Below are 21,404 nucleotides of genomic sequence, written 5' to 3'. Positions count from 1 at the left end.
AGAGTTCCTGGGTATGATATCCCCGGAGCTTTTTTCATTTTTTGGATAAATGTCTTTGATGACGTCATATATCCGGCTTTTTGTACCCTCATTTTTCAATAAAATTGATTGAAATTTTGGCCAAGCAATCTTCGACGAAGGCCGGACTTTGGTATTGCATTTCAGCTTGGAGGCTTGAAAAATAATTAATGACTTTGGTCATTAAAAATCTGAAAATTGTGATTAAAGTTATTTTTTTATAAAACGATCCAAAATTACGTTCATTGTATTCTTCACCATTTTCTGATTTCAAAAACATATAAATATGTTATATTCGGATTAAAAACAAGCTCTGAAAATTAAAAATATAAAAATTTTGATTAAAATAAAATGTCAGAAATCGATTTAAAAACAATTTCATCTTATTCCTTGTCGGTTCCTGATTCCAAAAACATATAGATATGCTATGTTTGGATTAAAAACACACTCCGAAAGTTAAAACGAAGAGAGGTACAGAAAAGCGTGCTATGCAGCACAGCGCAACTACTACCGCGCTAAACAGGCTCATCAATTTCACTGCCTTTTGCACGAGCGGCGGACTACGGTCATCGTGAAAAAATGCAGTGCGTTCAGTTTCATCCTGTGATTTTCACAGCTTGACTAAATGTAGTAATTTCGCCTTACGCGGCTTTTTTTACATTAGTAAAGTTTTGACTAAATGTTTTAACGTAGAGGGGGGAATCGAGACGAGGGTCGTGGTGTACGTCTGTCTGTCTGTCTGTCTGTCTGTGTGTGTGTGTAGAGCGATTCAGACTAAACTACTGGACCGATCTTTATGAAATTTGACATGAGAGTTCCTGGGTATGATATCCTCAGACGTTTTTTTCATTTTTACATTTAGTCAAGTTTTGACTAAATGTTTTAACATAGAGGGGGGAATCGAGACGAGGGTCGTGGTGTATGTGTGTGTCTGTCTGTCTGTGTGTGTGTGTGTGTGTAGAGCGATTCAGACTAAACTACTGGACCGATCTTTATAAAATTTGACATAAGAGTTCCTGGGTATGATATCCTCAGATGTTCTTTTCATTTTTATATTTAGTCAAGTTTTGACTAAATATTTTAACATCGAGGGGGAATCGAAACGAGGGTCGTGGTGTATGTGCGTGTGTCTGTGTGTCTGTGTGTCTGTGTGTGTGTGTGTGTAGAGCGATTCAGACTAAACTACTGGACCGATCTTTATGAAATTTGACATGAGAGTTCCTGGGTATGAAATCCCCGAACGTTTTTTTCATTTTTTTGATAAATGTCTTTGATGACGTCATATCCGGCTTTTCGTGAAAGTTGAGGCGGCACTGTCACGCCCTCATTTTTCAACCAAATTGGTTGAAATTTTGGTCAAGTAATCTTCGACGAAGCCCGGGGTTCGGTATTGCATTTCAGCTTGGTGGCTTAAAAATTAATTAATGACTTTGGTCATTAAAAATCTGAAAATTGTAAAAAAAAATAAAAATTTATAAAACGATCCAAATTTACGTTTATCTTATTCTCCATCATTTGCTGATTCCAAAAACATATAAATATGTTATATTCGGATTAAAAACAAGCTCTGAAAATTAAATATATAAAAATTATTATCAATTTTTTTTTTTCGAAATCAATTTAAAAACACTTTCATCTTATTCCTTGTTGGTTCCTGATTCCAAAAACATATAGATATGATATGTTTGGATTAAAAACACGCTCAGAAAGTTAAAACGAAGAGAGGTACAGAAAAGCGTGCTATCCTTCTCAGCGCAATGAATACCCCGCTCTTCTTGTCAATTCCACGGGCACTGCCTTTGCCACGGGCGGTGGAGTGACGATGCTACGAGTATACGGTCTTGCTGCGTTGCGTTGCATTCAGTTTCATTCTGTGAGTTCGACAGCTACTTGACTAAATATTGTATTTTCGCCTTACGCGACTTGTTTATATTTAGTCAAGTTTTGACTAAATATTTTAACATCGAGGGGGAATCGAGACGAGGGTCGTGGTGTATGTGTGTCTGTCTGTCTGTGCGTGTGTGTGTGTGTGTGTGTGTGTGTGTGTAGAGCGATTCAGACTAAACTACTGGACCGATCTTTATGAAATTTGACATGAGAGTTCCTGGGTATGAAATCCCCGAACGTTTTTTTCATTTTTTTGATAAATGTCTTTGATGACGTCATATCCGGCTTTTCGTGAAAGTTGAGGCGGCACTGTCACGCCCTCATTTTTCAACCAAATTGGTTGAAATTTTGGTCAAGTAATCTTCGACGAAGCCCGGACTTCGATATTGCATTTCAGCTTGGTGGCTTAAAAATTAATTAATGAGTTTGGTCATTAAAAATCTGAAAATTGTAAAAAAAAATAAAAATTTATAAAACGATCCAAATTTACGTTTATCTTATTCTCCATCATTTGCTGATTCCAAAAACATATAAATATGTTATATTCGGATTAAAAACAAGCTCTGAAAATTAAATATATAAAAATTATTATCAAAATTTTTTTTTCGAAATCAATTTAAAAACACTTTCATCTTATTCCTTGTCGGTTCCTGATTCCAAAAAAATATAGATATGATATGTTTGGATTAAAAACACGCTCAGAAAGTTAAAACAAAGAGAGGTACAGAAAAGCGTGCTATCCTTCTCAGCGCAACGAATACCCCGCTCTTCTTGTCAATTCCACGGGCACTGCCTTTGCCACGGGCGGTGGAGTGACGATGCAACGAGTATACGGGCTTGCTGCGTTGCGTTGCGTTCAGTTTTATTCTGTGAGTTCGACAGCTACTTGACTAAATATTGTATTTTCGCCTTACGCGACTTGTTTGATAAATGTCTTTGATGACGTCATATCCCGGCTTTTCGTGAAAGTTGAGGCGGCACTGTCACGCTCTCATTTTTCAATCAAATTGGTTGAAATTTTGGTCAAGTAATCTCCGACGAAGCCCGGACTTCGGTATTGCATTTCAGCTTTGTGGCTTAAAAATTAATTAATGACTTTAGTCATTAAAAATCTGAAAATTGTAAAAAAATTATTTTTTTATAAAACGATCCAAATTTACGTTCATCTTATTCTCCATCATTTTCTGATTCCAAAAACATATAAATATGTTATATTTGGATTAAAAACAAGCTCTGAAAATTAAAAATATAAAAATTATGATCAAAATTAAATTTTCGTAATCAATTTAAAAACACTTTCATCTTATTCCTTGTCGGTTCCTGATTCCAAAAACATATAGATATGATGTGTTTGGATTGAAAACACGCTCAGAAAGTTAAAACAAAGAGAGGTACAGAAAAGCGTGCTATCCTTCTCAGCGCAACTACTACCCCGCTCTTCTTGTCAATTTCACTGCCTTTGCCATGAGCGATGGACTGACGATGCTACGAGTATACGGTCTTGCTGCGTTGCATTGCGTTCAGTTTGTTTCTGTGAGTTCGACAGCTACTTGACTAAATGTTGTATTTTCGCCTTACGCGACTTGTTTTGATAAATGTCTTTGATGACGTCATATCCGGCTTTTCGTGAAAGTTGAGGCGGCACTGTCACGCTCTCATTTTTCAACCAAATTGGTTGAAATTTTGGTCAAGTAATCTCCGACGAAGCCCGGACTTCGGTATTGCATTTCAGCTTGGTGGCTTAAAAACTAATTAATGACTTTGGTCATTAAAAATCTGAAAATTGTAAAAAAAAAAAATTTTTTTTTTATAAAACGATCCAAATTTACGTTCATCTTATTCTCCATCATTTTCTGATTCCAAAAACATATAAATATGTTATATTTGGATTAAAAACAAGCTCTGAAAATTAAAAATATAAAAATTATGATCAAAATTAAATTTTCTAAATCAATTTAAAAACACTTTCATCTTATTCCTTGTCGGTTCCTGATTCCAAAAGCATATAGATATGATATGTAACTACTACCCCGCTCTTCTTGTCAATTTCACTGCCTTAAATGCCATGAGCGGTGGACTGACGATGCTACGAGTATACGGTCTTGCTGCGTTGCATTGCGTTCAGTTTCATTCTGTGAGTTCGACAGCTACTTGACTAAATGTTGTATTTTCGCCTTACGCGACTTGTTTCTTTCTCTTTCTGTTTCCCTCTTTTCCTCTCCTTTTCTCGCCTTTCCTCTTGTTTATTCCTTTCTTGGGGTCATTGTGACTGTAATAAAAGCAACATGTAAAATGCGTCATCTCTTGCTTTACAGACTCAGTTTGGGACAGCCATGTTCGAGGATGTAGCCTGCATGATTTATGATCTGCAAGACGCACGCCGTCTATACAAGACCTACCTGCAGAACCTGAAACTGATGGGAATCCCCTACTGTGGGGACAGATCCCACGACAGACAACATGGAGGTTTGATCTTTTCCCTTCCATCTTCTTTTCCAACCTTGTTCGTTCCTGTTGCTTTTTGTTGCCCTTTGTTTTTGTCTGTTTCCTGATGAAGCTTTCATGTGTTTTTGTCTGTTTCCTTATGAAGCTTTCATGTGTTTTTGTCTGTTTTCTGATGAAGCTTTCATGTGTTTTTGTCTGTTGCCTGATGAAGCTTTCATGTGTTTTTGTCTGTTTCCTGATGAAGCTTTCATGTGTTTTTGTCTGTTTCCTGCATGAAGCTTTCATGTGTTTTTGTCTGTTTCCTGATGAAGCTTTCATGTGTTTTTGTCTGTTTCCTGCATGAAGCTTTCATGTGTTTTTGTCTGTTTCCTGATGAAGCTTTCATGTGTTTTTGCTTGTTTGGTTGTTTGTTTACTGGAGATGTCACTGTTTTCTGTAACTCCTTTTCAATCTTCAACTGGGGCCTAGAGCTACTACGCATTTCTTATTTCTGTGTTTTGCAGACGGGCATTCGACAGGTGCAGCCCCAACACCTGCCATACCTGTTGCTCCCACGAGTTCAGCTTCTGCATTCCTGGACGGGGTGCAGACAGAAATACTGGCGCCTCCTGACATGCGCTACTACAATGACTTGATGAACACTGTGCCACAGGAGAGCGTCAGCACTTCACTTATCATGCACTGCATGTTAGAACAGGTAGGGTTAAGGATGAGGATAACCTTTATGGAAATTCAGGCTGCTTTCTCACTGGGGAAAGCGAGCTGCCATACAGTATATACAGCGCTATCGGTTTTTTTTCATCTTCTTTTTCCTGCATGCGTGTATTCATGTTTCCAAGCCCTGAGACTTTCACTTAGAACTTGGGATCTTTACCGTGCGCATGCGTGAACACGGGGTTGTTCGGACACCAAGGAGAGTCTGCACAAAGTTGACTCATGGAAAAAAATCCCTTGCCGAATGTGGGGATTGAACCCACGCAAATAGCGACAACTTCCCAACCCAATACATACAGCCAAAACCTGCCTATAAGCAACCACCAAAGAGATCAACCAAAAGCGGTCCTTATCGACAGGTGGTCGTTATGGATGGTGATGGATTATATAGGAAGGAACCTAACTTTGAGGTCGTAATGGGCAAGGTGGTTGAAATCAAGAACTGGTCAAGGGCAGGTTCGACTTTTGTTGGTGCTTCTGTAGTGCACCTTCGGTAGACTGTTGAAGTAGCTGATTAACTCAATGGACTAAGCTGCTGAATGGCGCCAAAAAAAAATAAAAAAAATAACAAGGTCTTTTACTTGCCACAGTGGTGATATGGGGGTGGGGCATGCATACCGTCTTCAAGTCCACACATGAAGCTGATCCATGTCCCGTGGATCACATGTCCAGAGTTCTACCAACTAAGCTACCAGGTCCCCAATACATACATATTCAACATCTTATTTCAACCTACTTTATCCAGGTTATGGCTACAGAGGAGAACAGAGAACCGCCCAGTGAACAGACCGCCCCTACTCGAGGTGATGGACTGAACACCCTAGTGGCCGATCACCTCAGTGGTGTTGCCTTCAAGCTGGCTCTGTCGGAGGATGAACACAAGGTTTGTACAGCACAGTGCCGTGAGCGAACATTATCCAGACGACAGTGGAACCCCCTTTTTGAGTCACTTGAGAAAAAGTGACTCTATGTAATCGGTCAGTGTTAGTCTGTCCGGCCGGCCGTCCGGCCGGCCGTCCGTAGACACCACCTTAACGTTGGACTTTTCTCGGAAACTATCAAAGCGATCGGGCTCATATTTTGTTTAGTCGTGACCTCCAATGACCTCTACACTTTAACGATGGTTTCGTTGACCTTTGACCTTTTTCAAGGTCACAGGTCAGCGTCAAAGGAAAAATTAGACATTTTATATCTTTTCTCGGAAACTATCAAAGCGATCGGGCTCATATTTTGTTTAGTCGTGACCTCCAATGACCTCTACACTTTAACGATGGTTTCGTTGACCTTTGACCTTTTTCAAGGTCACAGGTCAGCGTCAAAGGAAAAATTAGACATTTTATATCTTTGACAAAGTTCATCGGATGTGATTGAAACTTTGTAGGATTATTCTTTACATCAAAGTATTTACATCTGTAGCCTTTTACGAACGTTATCAGAAAAACAAGGGAGATAACTAGCCTTTTCTGTTCGGCAACACACAACTTAACGTTGGGCTTTTCTCGGAAACTATAAAAGTGACCGGGCTCAAATTTTATGTGAACGTGACTCATTGTGTTGTGAATAGCAATTTCTTCCTGTCCATCTGATGCCTCATATAATATTCAGAACTGCGAAAGTGACTCGATCGAGCGTTTGCTCTTCTTGTTAACATAATACCCCCCCCCCCCCCACACACACACACACACACTCAATTTAAGACTTCCTCCCTTTTGAGACCTTGTTTTCTCAGAAATCTGTTCATAATTTCTGTAAATTTACCCTCGTTTTAAGAGTTTGACTTCCTCCTATTCGCTTTCGCTCGCATTTCGGTATTTAAAAAATCAACTCGTGTAAATGGTATGACACACCAAGCTATGTAGTATTGTCTATTTTCAACATTTCACATTGTGCCCTCTTGTTTCTTCAGCCCTATCTTTGAATGTTACAGTGGCACCCCCCTTGTAAGACTTCCTCCTTTTTAGGACCTTCCTTTCTCAGACCGGCACGGTTGGCCTAGTGGTAAGGCGTCCGCCCCGTGATCGGGAGGTCGTGGGTTCGAACCCCGGCCGGGTCAAACCTAAGACTTTAAAATTGGCAATCTAGTGGCTGCTCCGCCTGGCGTCTGGCATTATGGGGTTAGTGCTAGGACTGGTTGGTCCGGTGTCAGAATAATGTGACTGGGTGAGACATGAAGCCTGTGCTGCGACTTCTGTCTTGTGTGTGGCGCACGTTTAATGTCAAAGCAGCACCACCCTGATATGGCCCTTTGTGGTCGGCTGGGCGTTAAGCAAACAAACAAACAAACAAAATCATTTCTTAGAAGTTCTGTTCATAGCCTCTGTAAATGTACCTCCATTTTACGACTCCCTCTCTTTTACGACCTGATTTTCTCTGATTTTTGAAGGTCGTATAAGGGGGTTTCCACAGCGCTTTGAGCAGGGTTAAATCCTTTAAAAACAGTGTGCATTATTATTTATTATTGTTATTACTAACGATGGCGTTTTGAATATTCCTGCAAGCAGAATGATATTTTTCCCCTTCTATTTCTCCAGTCCTTGTCAGAAATTTTGGACCTCCCCCAGCGTCCTCCAGAGGAACCCAAGCCTCCACTCCTCATGAATCTTCATGATGACATCAGCGTTCGCACCCATCACTTGGAACGCACCTACAACCTCAACCCGGAACAGGTGGAGCGTGAAATGATGAAGCTGATGCCGATCGCCAAGAAGTGCATCACCTCTTGTCCGACTTCTGCCGTCGCTCGTGCTCGCGCTGCCAGACTGCAAGAGCTGATTCATTTCTGTGCCACGAATGGCCTATCACCCTCAGGTTAGAATGGTTGCTGTCTTTTCCACGAAAGGCCTATCACCCTCAGGTTAGAATGATTGCTGTCTTTTCCACGAAGGGCCTATCACCCTCAGGTGAGAATGATTGCTGTCTTTTCCACGAAGGGCCTATCACCCTCAGGTGAGAATGATTGCTGTCTTTTCCACAAAGGGCCTATCACCCTCAGGTGAGAATAATTGCTGTCTTTTCCACGAAGGGCCTATCACCCTCAGGTGAGAATGAATGCTGTTTTTTTGACGAATGGCCTATCACCCTCAGGTGAGAATAAATGCTGTCTTTTTGACGAATGGAGTATCACCCTCAGGTGAGAATGATTGCTGTCCTTTCCACGAATGACCTATCACCCTCAGGTGAGAATGAATGCTGTTTTTTTGACGAATGGCCTATCACCCTCAGGTGAGAAAATTGCCGTCTTTTTTTTTAACGCTATCAGATTTAAACTGATTATAAGCAATTTTGGGCAATTTGTTCATAAGTACATTAGATTTTTAGACTGGCCAGAACAAGGCTTACATCAAGTTAGGTGAATGATACAGTACCATTTATTCTTGTGTGTAATTGTGCTAATCTTCGCTTCTCTTCTTTCTCCTTCTTTGTATACATTGCAGTTCTTGTTTTCAGAGATTGACCGTGCCTTCAAGCAGTTTGTCTTTGAGTCTATGGACCTGGCAGTCACTGACCCCAATGGATTCATCTTGACCAGAGAGGCCGAGGGTCTGATGCATTCCAGCATCCCCTGGGATGACCCCTACCCTTTCTTCAAGGGTATGATTCCTCATGAGGAGAAGGTTTCCAAGGTGGATCTTGAAACCCCCTCGGAGGAGCGCTCGGGTTAGTTTTGGAATGAGACTTTTTGGTTTTTTAACTTGCATAGCATCTTTTTTGTTTTGTTTTGATGTTGCAGGCTTTTAAAACATTCCTGTCATTTGATTTGCGCCAATTGCAGTCAACATTGTTGCTCTGATTTTTATTTTTTTGTTTGTTCTTTGCATGTATGCAACTTACTAATCTACTTTGTTTCAATGCATTTTTGATTGCCATTTTTGTTGTGTTTGCATGATGCTTTTTTGATGTTAACTGCACAGCTTTCTGTTGAGTACTGCAAATTGCATTAAATTACATATTCTTACTCCCAATCACATATTGCATTTGACACAGTCTGAGATGCTAGGTACTGAAAACACTTACCCGTCTAACACTTTAAAAGGGAAGCACCCCATCACCAAAAAAGGCTTAAAATAGCCCTGGTAATGAGCCGGTACCCCGGGAGTTACCTCCCATATGGTGGATACTACGTCACTTCCTCTAACAACACATGGCAAATCATACGACTTTTCAGCGTCCTAGAGAGAGGGTGTTCTGAATTTTTCGCTCCAGTGGCTGCCTTGTGTGAGCTTTTCACCTGCCGGCCACCTTTTACCTGTCTTTCTCCCATGCAGGCTCCAGTTGGTGAGCTCGTTCTTGTTTTTGTTTGTTGTTTGCAAACGTTCTCTGGAGCTGACCTATATCTCTCAGTTCTTGTCGGGCTTTGGCATTGCCTTCCAATAGAAAGGGGGGGGGGTTCAGATTGTCTTTCCCCTCCTCTCAGCTCGGGTTCTTTTAATCCAGGGCTCTTCTTTCTTCCTGTGCCGTTTTCTTTGGCTGGGCACAGCTTTCTGGCTCTCTGAAGTTGTCTTTAGCAAGTTTTGTCTAGAGACATCCTGGCTGTCAATCAGGAATTTCCCTGGTCCCTTCCTGACTTGTTGGCAGCGGGCCAGTTCCTGGCAAGGGTGTTATTTTGTGAGTTAGATTTTTTCTTTCCCACTGGGCCCTTCCTGCCTTTTTGGCAACGGGCCAATTTCTGGCAAGGTTTTAGAGTGAGTTAGATTTTTCTTTCCCACCGCCTTGTTGATGTTATCTGCTATATGTGATTGGGAGTAAGAATATGTAATTTAATATAAAATTTTATAAGTAAATTTTCATTTGATTAATATACTTAACCCAATCACATAGTGTAGACCCTCCCGCCTGCCCCGCTTATGGTTTTTTAGTTTCTTTAAAGCCGTATGATTTGCCATGTGTTGTTAAAGGAAGTGACGTAGTATCCACCATATGGGAGGTAACTCCCGGGGTACCGGCTCATTACCAGGGCTATTTTAAGCCTTTTTTGGTGATGGGGTGCTTCCCTTTTAAAGTGTTAGACGGGTAAGCGTTTTCAGTACCTAGCATCTCAGACTGTGTCTAATGCTATATGTGATTGGGGTAAGTATATTAATCAAATGAAAATTTACTTATAAAATGTTATATTTAATATTATTTTTACCTTGCTTGTTTACTTTGTGTGTGCGTATTCATGAAGACGAGTCCTACATGTGATGTTAACAAAATGAAGCAAGAAAATAAATTCCAAAAGTACTCACAGACAGTGAACTCGAGTTTTCTCGACTCTCGACCCCTTCTCCACCCCTCGGGACTGACCATGCCACCTACAGGCCATCTCGGCGTGTCAAGAACAATGTAGAAAAGGCAGCGTCTAAGCTTTCCAACAAAGGCCGACCCTCCGTGGCAAGGGGGTCGAAACGGCGAGGAAGCAGTGGGTGAAGTGTGCCCTAGTAGTCAGTGCAAGACGTGTGCGTTGATTCCTCCATTTTGTTTTGCCAGGGTTCGCACGGTTTTTAAAACTAAACTTGTAATATATTACTTCGGCATTTAAAATTTTCATACATTTGTAAAAACTGATCTGGGTTGGTAAAAGTAAGTAAAATATGCTGTGTGACTAAAATTTATCATCTTTCAAAGCAATTTGTAGTGCTTTTTGTTTGAATGCAACAGGTACATGCCTACTTTGTGAAACAGCAGCTATTGAAAGTTTGAGAATATAAAACTCAACAATCACTTAAAGAAACCTGAACGCACCTCATGCAAACAGAGAGTAGATAATTATAAGGGGCATTGCTCAGTTACAATAACAGACACTTAAGTTTGTCTTTGTTAATTTTATCTTGTTTTGACACTTGGCTGATACATGTACTGTCCATGAATACTGTTATGAGGGTCCTTAACCCTTTTCTGACTGACACAGCCTTTATCTAGCAATCATGCCTGCCTGAGACTGCCTTTTAGAAACAGCCAAAAAATGGATAACTTCAAATAAAAGCAAATAACTAACCGTTCATCACTTGTGCTGGGCTGTGGTTCATTCGAGTCGTCCATCGTAACTCTAACACCGTGCACTAATTCCTCTGAATCGTCTATTTCTGCTTCTTCAATATCATCGTCGTCTTCAATGTCACTATCAGAGTCAAGTTGGAGCTCTCTCACAACCTCTTGTAAAGAAAATCTTCGATTTCGATTCATTTTCGGCAGATAATGCTCCAAATTAAACGTGATCGGGAAAACACAGGAAGTGGTCAAGGGAAGTAACCACTGAAACACTTTTATGCACTGAAAACATGGACTGAGATGTGGATTTGTACGGAGTTTTGCTGTTACGTTTATATTCGTAGCCCGGCAGTAGAGACTGTTTAGCTGTTACGACTATAGTCGTAGCCCGTCAGAAAAGAGTTAAAGGTCTTCAGATTTTTTTTTTAATTTTAGAGGCAAAATGCTGTGCGAACCCTGGAACGGCTAGCTCTGTATTTATTTTCACAGAATCTCAACCCTAGCCCAAGTTGCTGGGATGTTTGTGGCAAAAGGGACTGTGTGCTGTACTATTAGCTGAAGCTTGCTGTTTTTGTTTGTTTTGATTTTATGTTTTATTTGTGGTTGTAGACGGGCGCAGTGGCGTGGTGGTAAGACGTCGGCCTCCTAATCGGGAGGTCGTGAGTTCGAATCCCGGTCGCTGCCGCCTGGTGGGTTAAGAGTGGAGATTTTTCCGATCTCCCAGGTCAACTTATGTGCAGACCTGCTTGTGACTTAACCCCCTTCGTGTGTACACGGAAGCACAAGACCAAGTGCGCACAGAAAAGATCCTGTAATCCATGTCGGAGTTCGGTGGGTTAATTATGGAAACACAAAAATACCCAGCATGCCTACTCAACGAAAGCGGAGTGAAGCTGACTATGCCCTCAGAGTATAGTGTGGGGAACCCAAATGGGCAAACGAGCTCACACGTAACCAGAAAATTCTGGAACGCTGAAGAAGAAGAAATTTGTGGTTGTGCGCTTGAATGTGTGATTAGTTCTCATGGAGAATGAGAGGATAAACATGATGGGATAAATTGATGTTGAGAAATGTTTACCGCATAAATGTAGTATGTCATCTTATGTAGCTATTAACTTAGCAGCATTAGCTTAGTGCGGATGAACATAATGGCTTAGAATTGTTTGTTTTATTCGTTTTGTATTTTTATTTTGTTTTGTGTTGTTTGTTTTTGAAGTGTGTTTGTAGTCATGGCTGTTTCCCGCAACGGTGGGGGTGAACAGTTAGTTTCCAGCCGAGCCGTGTCTGTATGCTGCGCTGTGTGCCAGTCTTTACGCGGCTGGAGGCACGCACTGTGATGAGTCACGCTGCGTTAATGCTACAGGCAATCTCCCGCTGTCTTTGTGAATAAACTGATTGGCTTTGTTTTTCACTTGTGTTGCTCTATGCGTTTATTAATCAGTACTAAAACATTCATAATTTTAAAGTACACCCTTTGCCCTACACGCTCATATAAAATTTATAAGAATTGACCATGGTTGTGTGCGTAAGCTTGCATTTGAATAAAGGTAAATGTTTGCGACCGTGTTGTGTTGTCTTCGTTTTCTGAAAATATCATCAACTTCCATCGTCCGTGGACATTGCATCGCACAAAACACAATTAAAATGTGTACACCCACGCAAAGCATAGCATGTGTAGAACAAGCACAGCCTAATTATTTTTCCAAGCGGTGAAAGGGTGTTGATGGGGAGGTGCGATAAAGGGTCAGCTTGGCGCCGCGCACCTCGGCTAATCATGTTTATAATCTCGGCAGCTCGCTTGTCTCTGCAGGGGCCAGAGTTTATCTCTGGAATGTAAATTGTTTTTAAGTAAAAAGCGGCGCATCCCGCTAACGATATCACTTCAATCGTGGACGTTGTTCACTGGGCATGTATTCTGAATAAAAGTAAAACCAGAATATGTGATGTGCTTCATAGTGTTTCTTATTGACTCAAAAGTGACTTGGTGTTTGATTTGACCTCCGCTAAGCCAGCAGTGTTAATCCGATGCTAGTGTCAGTATCTCGGGTGGCACACATGATTTTGATTGCGTATGTTTTATTTATTTTCTCATTCTCTATGTGTCTCATGAAGACTACTATATCAGCGTGTAGTGAAATGTTACGCGGTTTAGTGAAGTGAGTAACCACCCGTGTAATGGCAAATAAAGCGGACCAAGTGCATACAGAACAGTTACATGAACAGATACTACATTCTCTTTGTAGAGTGTGTGGCAGAAGATCTATTAAAAGGGATGAAGCCGCATTCTGCCTCAATGAAATGTTGCAATCACACACGTGTTATCAAGCAGGTTCATGGATTGAACATGACTCTAGTTTCACCGGTCCTTCACTCTGTCCTGCCCGTGCTTCACAAAAAAAGAAAACTAAAACAAGTGTAAAAGATTAAAGAAAGAACTGAAGCCATCAAGAACTGTTAAATTATTGAAACGCTTGATTCATAGCAAAACAAAACGTGACATTCACCAGAAGTTCGACTCGTACATGCGCTCATACGGGTGTGCGTGTTTGGTGACACTAACACAAACTGTGTGTGTAACTGCCTCGGATAATTATAATGTATTATGTTATCGCAAAACCGATGCAAGAATTCAATGCTTTGCCTCGGATACTTGAAATGTGACTGCAAACTTTCTGTGTTTTTGAAACAATTTATGCTCCATAACAACAGTATGTTTAACACTTACGCGGCCACGTCTAAGTGTGAGGTGTATCGGTATCTACCCAAACAGTGATTGATTCACTTTATATCTGTGTTTTGACAACAACTATTTTGTAGCCAGCAAATCATACTGATCGCGCTTGTGTCAGTGACAAAATAGGTGAGGTGGAGTATCAGCAGCAAGATTACTCATTCTAGTGACATACTGTGTAGGCCTGTCCGAACTGTGTTGTGTCTTTCTCCCTGCGCTGTTTACTGCCCGCACGGACAGCGCGCGCAGCCAAAACGGTGTAGTTTCAATGGAGTACAAGCCGCGACGCGTCAGCTTTACTGGCTGCATTCCCCACCCTCCTGCTGTCACCCCCTTCACCGCTTGAGCAATGTGGTAAGCTGAACTTGTTCTAGGCATGTTGAACTTAAAGTGTGTGTTATTTCCTTGATGTACGTACTGCGATGCGCTGTCGAGGAGTGATGGAACTTGACCGAATTTTCATAAACAATGAAAAACGCAATGCTTGGTTCGGTGCGTACCTTTATTCACATGCATCTTGACAAACACATATACAGTCAATGCTATTAAAATGCATATGTGCATGTAGGCCAGAGTGTGTACTTTCTAGTTATGTGTATTTTACTACGATGTGATGAACGCGCCGAGCACAAATAATGAAACACAAAACTTATCATTCTTTATGGGTTTTGAGCGGGAGCGTATCCGCCAGGGACTTATCGCTGTCCACAGCTGTGTTATTTATGGAGGCAACTGGCTCTGCGGGAAAAGCTCTCTGCACTGGCGCGCTCAGCGTTGGCAGGCACTGTGAGAAACTCTGTGTGAGCTAGGATGCAGCCGTGTAGTATCTAGATTTTAGACTGAACTGGACATAACTGTAGTAATTCAGTCAGACTGATCCGTTAGTTCTTGTGTAGATCATATAGATGGCTTAGTTTGTGTGTAAATATGTTGATTTAACAATTTCCACTGATTTGCACAATGCAGTTTGTGAATCACAAATGTCAAGGACTGCCTGGAAGGGCAAATGACTCAATGACCAAGAATCTGAAAATTCTTTGTGATCATTTTTTTTTACATCAGTATGAATATAACTTTTAGACCTGTCCTAATTGTTTGATTTGTCAAATATGATCTCAATGAATTAAGAAGCTGTCTAAATGAAGGCTTTTCTGCTTTGAAAATTCAAATGGCTTTTTCTTCTTGTCAGTGATTTTAACATTTAATTGTTTCATTCTATTGTTGTTCCCCTAGTGTGTTTCCTTCATTCCTGCCATTCTAAGATTCTGTTCATGACGGTAATTTAATTTTGTCACAATATAGCCATGTTGACAATTTTTTTCATCTTTTAAGGTAAAAATTACTTCAACATTCAGCATCAAAAGTTTATAGTGCGCTCAGAAATGGTTGAAATGTCATTGAAATGAAATTTAAGTATTACGGTTGTGATTTTTGTTGGTCAAAGCATATCAACTTTGTACTAAGGCCAACAACTGGGACATATGCTAAACAAATTAGGAAAGGCATTACTGTGTAGTAATGAAGTCAGTGATTCAAATCTTTTTTTGCCAAATGTAGTATTGTGCACAATTCTAAACATTGCATTTTTTTTCAAAAGAAAAATCATAATTTTTTGTTTAAAGAAGACAGGATTTGTGATTTAAAATATTGCACTGGGTTTTTTTCAGAAGCAGAGCAGCAAAGTAACTGAAGAAGATTCAGGCATGGGTGAAAGTAGCCCGTCAATTGACTGAAATCCGTCAATCTGAAAATAAGTCTGACGGAAATTCCGTCAATCCGCAATTTTTATTAAAAAAAAAAAAAAAAAAAATTTTTTTTTTTTTTTTAAGCGGAACGCGTTTTCGAACTGCTATGCGGTAAACCCCGTAGGTGAGGTTTCTTCGCTTTCGGATTCGCTCTGCATCACGATAAAAAAAAAAAGTTCTCGCGTTTTGGCAGGCATTTCGAAGTGGTGACATGATTTCTGCGGAAAACGCATGGACAGATCTTATTGATGCTGGTCTAGCCAACAAAGGCGATGGGACTGGTTGGAGTTCATGAAACTAAAACTGTGTGTGATAAGTTTGGTGCTTGAAACTCAAGTGCTTTTCCTTGAGAACTTTGCACTATAAGAGATGCTACTGCTTAGTTGCTATTTTGTGCAGTGCTACATCATGCTGTTTGCATGTGTGACATTCTGTTTCATCATTTATTTCAATGCCTGTCTGGCAATGTTTGCTTCTTATAATTAAATATTTTGAACTTTTATTTCAGTTGTTCAGTTGTTCAGTTTCTATTTCATTTAGTAATTGGCTGTTGTCAATGTTAATTGTTATCAATTGTGTCGTGTTGGAAGATGCAAGTGTGAAAAGATACAAAAGAAAAATGATTACTTCTGTGAATTGTTTTGATTTTGTTTACCCTTTTTACCATATCATTAGAATCTGAAGGTATTTTTTTGACCTGCATGATAGTGACAAAAAGTGTACTTTTTTGCCAGGAAAGGCCACAAAATCACAATGTATAATGCAAAAATTCGTTTTCGGCCGGGGGGCGTTGCCCCCCTGGACCCCCTAACGGGGCCCTGCCCCGTACCCCGCCAGGGCCTGGGCGGCCCCTGGACCCCTGCCTCAAAAAATTTTCAGTCAATTTGATTTTCATAGCTTTCACCCATGATTCAGTCATGCATAACCACTTAAAAAAATCTCTAAATGTTGTTTTGCAAATTCAGGAGCAAGAACGCCAGGACCCGATGACGTCTCATCCCAGGCCTTGGACTCAGATCGTACGGTGGGAAACGGAGAGCACACTGGTCGTCCTATGAGCCGATCGTCCAGCCATGACAGCAAGAAAGGAATCCTCAGGTCACGATCGACGTCGGCATCTCCAATGAGGTCAAGGTCGCGCAGTAACTCATGTGGTGAGTCTAATGTAATTTGCATTAGAATGATTGAAGAGCTCATGTTTGTCTAACCCAGGGTCTATTTCTGCTACAAGTTTTACAGCACATTGGTACATGAGGTGAGAGAAGTGGATGAAAGTGTTGTTTCCAAACACAACAAGTCGCGTAAGGTGACATTACAACATTTGTCACTGTTTCCAACTCACGCAATAGACGGGCGCAGTGGCGTGGTGGTAAGACGTCGGCCTCCTAATCGGGAGTTTGGGAGTTCGAATTCCGGTCGCTGCCGCCTGGTGGGTTAAGAGTGGAGATTTTTCCGATCTCCTAGGTCAACTTATGTGCAGACCTGCTAGTGACTTAACCCCCTTCGTGTGTACACGCAAGCACAAGACCAAGTGCGCACGGAAAAGATCCTGCAATCCATGTCAGAGTTTGGTGGGTTATAGAAACACCAGGGCCGGACTAGGCGAAGAGGAGGGGGGGGGTTGCCAGTGGTGGGCCAGGGGGATGTCCCCCCTGGCGGCAGGGGCGGATCAGTTCATTTTATGACTGGTTTTTTTCAAAAGTATATTGTGAAGATATGGGTGTGAAGGCGCGAAGCGCCGAGCCGACGGCGCAAAGCGCCTAGCTTGCTAGGGGGGTCCGGGGGCATGCCCCCCCGGAAAATTTTGAAAAAAAGGATGCAAAATGGTGCAATCTGGTGCATTCTGAGGATGATTATTACCAGTTTCAGGCAGCAGATTTTGTCACTGATTAATACCCCAAAAATTGAAACTCAATGTAAAATAAAGAAATGCATACCTCATTCAATATTTTTATTTTTTGACTGGGGGGGGGGGGAGGTCCGGAAACCCTAGAACCCACCCACCCCCCTCGTTGTGGGGGTCAGGGGGCGAAGCCCCCTGAAGCTGACGGGTAGGTCATATTCTGAGATAGGAAAATGGTCGCTCCTTGCATGAAACTTGACGGCATAAAATAAGCAATAATAAAAAAAAAATTAAATAAGTAAGGTACATGTTTAGGCTAGGGGGGGGGGGGGGGGGGGTTGCGCAACCCCCATAACCCCCCCGGTAGTCCGGCCCTGAACACGAAAATACCCAACATGCCTCCCTCGAAATTGGCGTATGCTGCCTAAATGGCGGGGTAAAAACAGTCATACACGTAAAAATCCACTCGTGCTAAAAACACGAGTGAACGTCTAAGCCCATGAACAAAGAAGAAGAAGAAGAACTCACGCAATGAAACTGAACGCATTTTTTTTCAACCAGACAATACAGCTTCGTCAACCCCCGCGGCAAGATAATCGCTCACTTTCCACGTGCAAAACGAAGTGAAATTGATGAGCCAGTATAGCATAGTAGGGTATTGTGCCAAGCAGGAAAGCACACTTTTTTGTATTTTTTTTAGTTTCTGAGCTTGTTTTTAATACAAACATATTATATCTATATGTTTTATGAATCAGGAAATGATTTTTGGATCGACTTCTTAAATTTTAATCGTAGTACTTGTTAACCTATTTTCGTTAATTGTGATCACATCTTAAGAGTAAGCATGACATATGTGTTATATTTTTAGATTCAGAATTTGATGAAGAATACGATGCAATCAATTTGAAATCAGTTTGCAAAAAATCGATTTTAATGAAAACTTTAATGCGCAAACTCATTAATTAATTTTTAAGCCTCCAAGCTGAAATGCAATACCAAAGTACGGGCTTCGTCGAAGATTACTTGACCAAATTTTCAACACCAATTTGGTTGAAAAATGAGAGAGTGACAGTGCCGCCTGAACTTTTACAAAAAGCCGGATATGACATCATCAAAGACATTTATCAACAAAATGAAAAAACATGTGGGATATCATACTCAGGAACTTTCATGTAAAGTTTCATGAAGATCGGTCCGGTAGTTTTCTCTGAATACGCTGTACACACACACACACATACACCACAACCCTCATCTCGATTCCCTTTCTATGTTAAAACATTTAGTCAAAATTGTTTTCAAAGAGCAAGAATATATTAGGTCATCTGGTCCTCTTGTCATCTGATACAGTGCACTCACAAAATCAAAGATGGATTTCCAAAGACAGAATTATTCATTGATCTTTCATGTGAAAATCCAGGGATAAAAATGACACCTGACCACATTCAAAATTTGAAGCCCAGCGGAGCTCAAGTTTGATACTCAGCCATGCAGTTTTCACCTGCTGACCGTTTACACAGTGCGTACCTTGAAAGTGTGATGTTTGACTTATACAATTGAACCTGCCCTGGCGACCAACTCTTGACAACGACCATATGCCCTTTATGACCACCCCAAAGAAATCATGACGAGTTTGTTTGCCTATGTAATTCACCTTGCCATTTTCAATCAATCAATCAATATGAGGCTTATATCGCGCGTATTCCGTGGGTACAGTTCTAAGCGCAGGGATTTATTTTTATTTTTTATTTTTTTATTTTATGCAATTTATATCGCGCACATATTCAAGGCGCAGGGATTTATTTATGCCGTGTGAAATTGTTTTTTTTTATATTACACAATACATCACGCATTCACATCGGCCAGCAGATCGCAGCCATTTCGGCGCATATCCTACTTTTCACGGCCTATTATTCCAAGTCACACGGGTATTTTGGTGGACATTTTTATCTATGCCTATACAGTTTTGCCAGGAAAGACCCTTTTGTCAATCGTGGGATCTTTAACGTGCACACCCCAATGTAGTGTACATTTTGACCACCTGTCTTTAACCATCTTGCTGCACATGTGGGATGTCACCTGACGTCCTGTATAACTTGCTTTAATGGTAATTAATGGATCAATAAACAACAGAAGAAGAACAACAACCAAACAATGTGTTGTGGTGTATTCATGTATACATCAAGGGCTAACTTAGTTGTCAACTCAGGTAAACACAGGTAATGCTTTGTATGTGTGGTGTTGTTGTTCTATTTGTTCTGGTGGTTGTTGGTTGGTGAATGCTTCTCAGTCAAACGCAATCAAAGTGAGTCGAGCAAGCGAAATCATTTCTTGTTCTTTACTTCGCAAAGGTTCCCGCTCGACTGCCGAGATCTTTCACAAGTCTCGCGGTCTCACGTGATCACGTGATCATACATTGCACACATCTTATTAGTGCGCAACAATGCGCAAAACAATCCAACAAGCGCGCAACCATGTCATGGACAGTCATCGTCTCACATATGCAAATATATCCTGACAGCGAACAGGTTAAGGACCACTTTTAGTTAGTCCCTTGGGTTGTCGTTATATGTTCAACTGTACTGGGTTTTATCCAATGCTGTCACATGTACAGACACATGTTCTTTTCTATCTCTCTGTCTGTGAGAATGGGGAAACTTAGTTTACTGGAAGGTTAATATACTTACAACAGATTCTCTGAATTGTGGCTATATGTTTGTCTGTATAGATGAGCTGAAGAATGCACTAGGCTCCACTAGGCCTTCAACTGGTAATCATTTTCTTTGCCTATTTGTGCATGTGTGAACTGTTTATTTGTTTCTCTTTTCCCTCTTTTTTGCTGCTTTTTTTTCTCCTTTTTTTGTTATCCAATTTGCATTCATTTTGGTCTTCAGCATGAGAATCATTAAGTCAATTCTTTCTTTTATTTTCTTGTTGACTTAGTTAAGGTCTTGATTGTTATTCTTGAGTTGAAAAAATTTGAAAAAATAAAACAGGTTCTCGTCCTGTGCATTTGCTTTTAGTTCTGATGAATTATTTTGTTCCATGCATGACTTTTTATCTTGAAAAAGTTGTCACGTACCTTTGGATGAATTTAATTTGTATTGGTGAGAAGAAGCTAGTCCACAGTGTGCAGTCAGTGGCAATATTTTTCCAAAATGACCCTTGTGATGGATGTATCATAGTTTTCAGTCAGTTAAGATCATTTTCTGGTCTACTTGCATTAGAGATCATGGGGGCCCAGTAGCTCAGTTGGTAGAGCACTGGACTTGTGATCGGAAGGTCGCTGGTTCTAATTCGGGCCGGGACGGACACCAGTCAACTTTATGTGCAGACCCAGAGACGGAAGCCATGTCCCACCCCTGTGTCACCACAATGGCACATAAAAGACCTCAGTCATTCTGCCATAAGTGCAGGTGGCTGAATACACCTAAACACACAGACACCTGGGTAGCTCGACTCCGTTGCTGCTAGCTTTCCACTGGGAGGGAGGGACCCGAATTTCCCAGCAATGGGATAAAAAAGTAATGAAAATGGAAAAAAATATGAAAATGGAAACCGGCACGGTTGGCCTAGTGGTAAGGCGTCCGCCCCATGATCGGGAGGTCGTGGGTTCGAACCCCGGCTGGGTCATACCTAAGACCTTAAAATTGGCAATCTAGTGGCTGCTCCGCCTGGCGTATGGCATTATGGGGTTAGTGCTAGGACTGGTTGGTCCGGTGTCAGAATAATGTGACTGGGTGAGACATGAAGCCTGTGCTGCGACTTCTGTCTTGTGTGTGGCGCACGTTAAATGTCAAAGCAGCACCGCCCTGATATGGCCCTTCGTGGTCGGCTGGGCGTTAAGCAAACAAACAAACAAACAAATGAAAATGGAAAATGGACACACTATCCACCCTCGGGTGTCTTGCAGGTCTTGCAAGCTGAGTGTCTGAAAACATGCTGTTTGCATGATTGGTGGTGTGGAACCTCCTTTTTAAGACCCCAATTTAAGACTTCCTCCCTTTTAAGACCGTGTTTTAGTACCCCCATTTTAAGATCTGATTTTGTCAGCTTT

At 41.1% G+C, this 21,404-nt stretch overlaps 1 protein-coding gene across 1 annotated transcript in view; it reads left to right on the top strand.

Moving 5' to 3' along the window:
* Positions 1–21,404, top strand: part of LOC138955896 (sperm-associated antigen 17-like) — a gene marked incomplete at its 3' end in the record, with an annotated part of 106,398 nt that overhangs the window by 17,940 nt on the left and 67,054 nt on the right. The window contains 7 exon segments of the mRNA XM_070327404.1: positions 4,221–4,371; positions 4,854–5,047; positions 5,810–5,947; positions 7,596–7,872; positions 8,512–8,721; positions 16,473–16,661; positions 20,076–20,117. Coding sequence (XP_070183505.1) covers positions 4,221–4,371; positions 4,854–5,047; positions 5,810–5,947; positions 7,596–7,872; positions 8,512–8,721; positions 16,473–16,661; positions 20,076–20,117 — 1,201 coding nt within the window.

This window comes from Littorina saxatilis, unplaced genomic scaffold (genome assembly GCF_037325665.1).
Source record: "Littorina saxatilis isolate snail1 unplaced genomic scaffold, US_GU_Lsax_2.0 scaffold_395, whole genome shotgun sequence".
Lineage (NCBI taxonomy): Eukaryota > Metazoa > Mollusca > Gastropoda > Littorinimorpha > Littorinidae > Littorina > Littorina saxatilis.
This window is presented reverse-complemented; position numbering and strand designations above follow the sequence as displayed.